Raw genomic sequence first — 6,484 nt, 5'->3', positions numbered from 1 at the left:
GAAAGTCTGAGAAAGCTTGGGAAAGAATAGAGTAAAGCATGTTTTCTTGGTAATAGCAATTTCTCAGGTCTGCTCTGCTTGCTAGAAGCAAGCAAGCGCTCTCATCTAAGAGAGGCTTCCTGACTCAGCTTTAGCTGCAAAACCCTACAGCTCTTAAGAGGTCCTGCCATGAAACATTTAAATGGTATTGATAAAAGCTGACTGAATACTTGTTTGTTTTCAGCCGTAGCAGGAAAAAAGTTGTGCTGTTTTAAAATGCTGGCTTTCTGGGCTGTCCTGCCAGGGCAAACTCTGACTCTTTCACACAGGAGGTTCTTGTGGTTTGCAAGCACATGCTGCTGAAGCTTGCTTACTGACAGGGACCTTGAAATGCCACAGAGTTGTGGCAATAAAAATGGCTCCAGCGGTATCTCCACCATGAGGCTTGGAAAGCTAAGGAATGGGCTGGATCTAACCATCAAAGCCACGGTTCAAGACCTACTGATATTGCTTGGTAAATTAAAGACTCGTGTGGCCAGAAAAAGAGAGATATACAGTAAAGAAAGATTCAAAGTTGAAAAAAAAAACCTCTAAATATTTTACAGTATGTTAAAAATATATGCAGGCTAAAAGTTAAAGTTCTTAAAAGTAAAAAAGAAAGAAAGAAGCAGAGTAGTTGGGTGTGTTGGAATTAAAGATAGATTGACCTCAGAGTTGAACTCTGTGACTTCAGGGTGTGGTAGCACACACCTTTAATCCCAATGCCTGGGAGGCAGAGACAGAAGGATCTCTGAGAGTTCAAGGACAGCCTGGTCTACAGAGCTATTCCAGGACAAAGATATGCAGAGAACTTGTCTCAAATAAAAACAATAAAAGTAAAAGAAATAGAGGTTAAAATAAAGCTGCACAAAGATGGAAAATACACAGAGAATCTTAATACTGTATGCTATTATGCTCTCTTTGAATTGTTTTTATGCTGAGGAAAGAACAACAGCTGCTAAAAGATATTTGTTTATAAATGCTGCTGAACTAATCCAACATAGATGTTTTGAAAATACCTTGACTTTAAAATTTGGATCTAGGTCCCGCGACCCACTTCCGAGTTCCGACTACGCACGTGCAGCTACTGCTCAGTGCAGCCTGCTAGCGCGGCCCGGCCAACATGTCGCACTTACAGATGAAACTCCTGCGCAAGAAGATCGAGAAGCGGAACATCAAGCTGCGGCAGCGAAACCTGAAGCTGCAAGAAGCATCAAACACGAGCTTATCCCAATCTTCCAATGAAGATGTGCCCAAAGAAGAGGTAAAGGTCAGAAAAGTTAAGAAAGCAATAAAGCATGCTGCAAGGGTGGGCTCAGCAGAAGCACAAAGTGGAGGCATGCCTGAAGAGACAGTGGAAAACTCGAAAGTTGAAAAGTTACCCCAGAAACCTACTGCTTTAACCAATGGAGAAACAGCAGCAGCGCCATCTCCTGATTCAGAATCAAAAAAGAAAAAGAAGAAGAAAAAGAGGAAAATGGCAAATGACGCAGAGCCTGACACCAAAAAAGCAAAAACTGAAGAAAGCACTGTGGCTCTTGAAACAGAAGATGCTGTGGAGAAGCCAGATGACAAGGAAGTGCCCAGCCTGCCCCTGGGGCTGACAGGGGCTTTTGAGGACACTTCGTTTGCTTCCTTGTCTAACCTCGTCAATGAAAACACTCTGAAGGCTATAGAGGAAATGGGCTTCAAGCGCATGACTGAGATCCAACATAAAAGTATCAGGCCACTTCTGGAAGGCAGGGATCTTCTAGCAGCTGCTAAAACCGGCAGTGGCAAAACTCTGGCTTTCCTCATCCCTGTGATCGAGCTCATTGTGAGGTTAAAGTTTATGCTCAGGAATGGAACAGGAGTCCTGATTCTCTCTCCTACCAGAGAACTGGCCATGCAGACCTTTGGTGTTCTTAAGGAACTGATGACGCACCATGTTCACACGTACGGGCTGATCATGGGTGGCAGCAACAGGTCTGCTGAAGCGCAGAAGCTCACCAACGGCATCAACATTGTCGTGGCCACCCCCGGCCGGCTTCTAGACCACATGCAGAATACTCCAGGGTTCATGTACAAGAACCTTCAGTGTCTTGTTATTGATGAGGCTGATCGTATCTTGGATGTTGGATTTGAAGAGGAATTAAAGCAAATTATTAAACTTTTGCCAGTACGCAGGCAAACCATGCTCTTTTCTGCCACACAAACTCGAAAAGTTGAAGACTTGGCTAGAATTTCTCTGAAAAAAGAGCCATTGTATGTGGGTGTTGATGATGATAAAGAAGTTGCCACAGTGGATGGACTTGAGCAGGGATATGTTGTGTGTCCCTCTGAGAAGAGGTTCCTTCTGCTCTTCACATTCCTTAAGAAGAACCGGAAGAAGAAAGTGATGGTCTTCTTTTCGTCGTGTATGTCTGTGAAGTACCACTACGAGCTACTGAACTACATCGACCTGCCTGTCTTGGCCATCCATGGAAGGCAAAAGCAAAATAAGCGAACAACCACGTTCTTCCAATTCTGCAATGCAGATTCAGGGATACTGCTGTGCACAGATGTGGCAGCCAGAGGGCTGGACATCCCTGAAGTCGACTGGATTGTTCAGTATGACCCTCCCGATGACCCCAAGGAATACATTCATCGTGTGGGTAGAACGGCTCGGGGCCTGAACGGAAGAGGGCATGCCCTGCTCATCCTGCGCCCTGAAGAGTTGGGTTTCCTTCGTTACTTGAAGCAATCCAAGGTTCCACTGAATCAGTTCGACTTTTCCTGGTCTAAAGTTTCTGATATTCAGTCTCAGCTGGAAAAGCTGATCGAAAAGAACTATTTTCTCCATAAGTCCGCGCAGGAAGCATACAAGTCCTACATACGAGCCTACGACTCCTACTCTCTCAAGCAGATCTTCGATGTGAACAACTTAAACTTGCCTCAGGTGGCTCTGTCCTTTGGCTTTAAGGTTCCTCCCTTCGTTGATCTGAACGTGAGCAGCCATGATGGCAAGCTTAAAAAGAGAGGAGGTGGCGGTGGATTTGGCTACCAGAAAACAAAGAAAGTGAAGTCCAAGATCTTTAAACACATCAGCAAGAAGACAGCGGACCGCAGGCAGTTTTCTCACTGACAGGAATGGCTTTCTATCTGGACTTTGCCCTAATTTCCCCCTTTCTCTTTAAGAAGGAACTTTTTAAAATCACCTTTAGGATTTTTTTTTTACTATGAATGATAATTTTTATTTTTAAATACTCCCATAAAAAATCGTGTCATTGTTTTAACGTCTTTTATAGCTTTCCTTTTTGGTATAAGGAGGGACACAGTGATGGACAAAATAGGCTGGATTTTTATTTCTTGAACGTTAGCAATAACCTGGAGCCTCTGAAAATGCCACACGTATGTAAGGGCAAAGACTGTTGGGAGTAATTGGTGCACACCTTAGTGGTGCCGCTGCAGCTGGGATGACTCGGTGGGTAATCAAGTGCTGCTGCACAGATCCTGAGTTCAGCATCCATGAAAAATGCTGAGCATGGCAGCGCATGTAACTCGAATGCTTTGGAGCCAGAGACAGGCAGGTCCTGGAGTTTCCTGGCCAGCTGGTCTAGCCAAATACCATTCCATGTTCAGAGAGAGACCCTGTCTCAGCAGCGAAGGTGGAATGCAACTGAGGAAGCTATAGGTAACTTCTGCCCTCTACATGTGCACGTAGGAACGTGGACATAAGGTAGTACCGCTTCTGTTGTATAATCCTGACTTTGTTTTTCAAGACAGGGCTTCTCTGTAACTGTGGAGCCCGTCTTGGAACTCACTCTTTAGGCCAGGCTGGCCTTTAACTCTCAGAAATCTGCCTATCTCTGCCTCCCCGGAGTACTGGAATTAAAGGCGTGTGCTTTAATAAAAAAAATAAAATAAAAATAAAATTTGGATCTAAGGACATGATGCTTTGGAAAGGAGTTTCTTCTTTTGTTTTCACAGAGGATGAGACCCTGTGGATTACTTCTATTCCAAGATGGTACGATGGACCACACCCTCCTGAAAGGTTGCTGTAAACACCTTTAAAAAAATTACTTCATTCAACTGCCAACTGAGATGAACCTGGCACACAAGTTACACCATGAAAGATCTGATTAACTGTGCCCCTATACAGCAGGAAGAAGTTTGGAGAGAAATAACTGCGTCCATATTCCCAAATATTGTTTATAAATGTTCTTTTACATTTAAAGGTGGATATTATACAGATATGAATAATTTGCATTTGTATAAATTTTGCTTTATTGATAGAAAATTAAGGTCAATTTTGTTATATGTGTATGTATTTCTGATATTGATTAAGGTATTGTGATTGTGTAGTTCATGTAAAAATGTAATGTATATAGGTTGTTAATGGATAATCATTAATAATAATCAATCTTGTAGTCATGTTAGTTAGATTTTCTAGATGTGCATAGATATATTTCAGAGAGGCATTCATTATATCTTTCAAAGACTACAGAATATGGCATTTAATGTTTTAATAACTTAGGACTTTTCATGACAATGAGTCATGTCTGCTCCTGGCAGCCCCAATCTACTTCAAGAAGAAGATGGACATCAAAGAGGATCCTTATGGAGTTTGATAGCCATTTGGGCAAGAAACTGCTCTTGCCTGGACTGTTGCATAAAATGGACACAGAGAACCCTCAGAGAGAGGACTGCTGAATTTGCCTAAAGGTGAGATGATCTTTCAGGCTTCCTGATTCATGAAAGAGTCTAAGAGACATTCTGCAGGACACAGCAGATAGTGACTGAACTTTGAAATTTCCTGCTTCATGGAAATGTCTGCTGGATACTATGGGCCTGAAGGCCGAAGATGGATGCCCCAACAGTAAAGAGGAACTTTGGGTGACTGTCCAGGCAGCGAGTTGTCTCTGTCATTTCTAGAGTTTTGAAAGTTGCTTATTTCTTGTTTAATTAGGTAATAGTATATTCTTCTGGAGTCTTTGATGGAGTTGAAGAATGGATAGTCATAGTTTTAGTTTTCCTTTGTTATGATAAAAGATAAAATAGATGTAAATATTGTAACTGTAATTCTTGCTTGATAACTGTTTTGTTATATGTAATTTTGCTATGTTAAAGTTAAAGCCTTCTTTTTTTGTTTAAACAGAAAAGGGGGAAATGATGTGTGAGTGTCATATACCAATCTGTTGATTTCATTGGTTAATCAATAAAGAAACTGCTTGGCCTGATAGGTTAGAACATAGGTGGGTGGAGTAAACAGAACAGAATGCTGGGAGGAAGAAGTGAGGCAGACACCATGCTGCTCCTCTCCAGGTCAGACATGCTGAATCTTACCCAGTAAGACTGGTGCTACACAGAATACTAAATATGGGTTAGGCAAGATATGAGAGCCAAGAAGAGGCTAGAGTTAATGGGCCAAGCAGTGTTTAAAAGAATACAGTTTCTGTGTGTTGTTATTTTGGGGCATAAGCTAGCCAGGTGGCCGGGAGCTGGGTGGCAGGAATGCAGCCCACAGCTCCCTATAACATCTTTTGATTGAAGAATTGAGGTAACAGATACTTAAATTTATTATGAAAATATATGTATTAGCTCTGCTTATCATGTTGTTGATTTTTGATGCTGATGTTTGTGTTCTCAGTGGTATTTTGTGTTTTAATAATTGTGGCTTCTCATTTCTTTCCACAGGCTGTTAAAACCATTTCTCCTTTAACCTGAAATAATATTTTCTGTATTCTCTTTAGGTTTGGCTTGTTGGAGACATCTATCCATCCATCCACCCATCCATCCGCTCATCTGTCCGTCCATCTGTCCATCTATCTACCTCTAGTTCTTTCTGATTGAATCATGGCAGATAGTTCTGTTGACTTATTAGTAGTTCTGTTGACTTTATTAGTCTAAGTTGGTCTCATGTTTTTGGTGTTCTGTGTGCTTCTCATATTTATATGAGTGTGTCTTTCCATAGTTTGGGGGAAGTTTTCTCCTATGATCTTATTGAAGATCTTGTATACACCAAGAAAATCTGAATACTTCTTATCTTCCAGGAAACTTTATTCATTATTTCCACATTGAATAACAAGCTAAGTATTATCTAAGATTTGTGTTATAGTTACAGTGACTTTTCCTATGGGGTTCTGTATAAATGTTTGTAGTGATATTTCATTTTTATTTTAATAAATAAAGCTTGCCTGAAGATCAGAGTAAAACAGCCCCACTGGTCAGGCTTATAGACCAGGCAGTGGTGACACACACCTTTAATTCCAGTAGCTACACTAGATAGATAGCAACCAGGCAGTAGTGGTGCACGCCTTTAATCCCAACGTTAGAGAGGAATATAAGATGGAAAGAAACAGCTCTCAGATAATGTCATTCAGAGGAATCCTGGAGGTAGAATTACCATTTTGAACTGAGGTAGTGGTAAGAGCCAGTGGCTGGCTGTTTTGTTTTTCTGACCTTCAGGTTGACCTCCCAAAAAGTCTCTGGGCCTTTATTCATTTAC

General features: G+C 41.6%; 1 protein-coding gene across 1 annotated transcript; it reads left to right on the top strand.

The window, feature by feature from the left end:
• Positions 1 to 1,141: 1,141 nt before the first annotated feature.
• Positions 1,142 to 3,121, top strand: LOC121439470 (ATP-dependent RNA helicase DDX18-like). Its single transcript, XM_041639968.1, has one exon. The coding sequence runs from the start codon at positions 1,142 to 1,144 to the stop codon at positions 3,119 to 3,121; it is 1,980 nt and encodes a 659-aa protein (XP_041495902.1).
• The last annotated feature ends 3,363 nt before the right edge of the window (positions 3,122 to 6,484 follow it).

Source organism: Microtus oregoni, unplaced genomic scaffold (genome assembly GCF_018167655.1).
Source record: "Microtus oregoni isolate MIOR12 unplaced genomic scaffold, Mior012 000002F_ref0000024, whole genome shotgun sequence".
Lineage (NCBI taxonomy): Eukaryota > Metazoa > Chordata > Mammalia > Rodentia > Cricetidae > Microtus > Microtus oregoni.
Note: the sequence above shows the minus strand (reverse complement) of the source record. Positions and strands in the feature narration are given on the sequence as shown.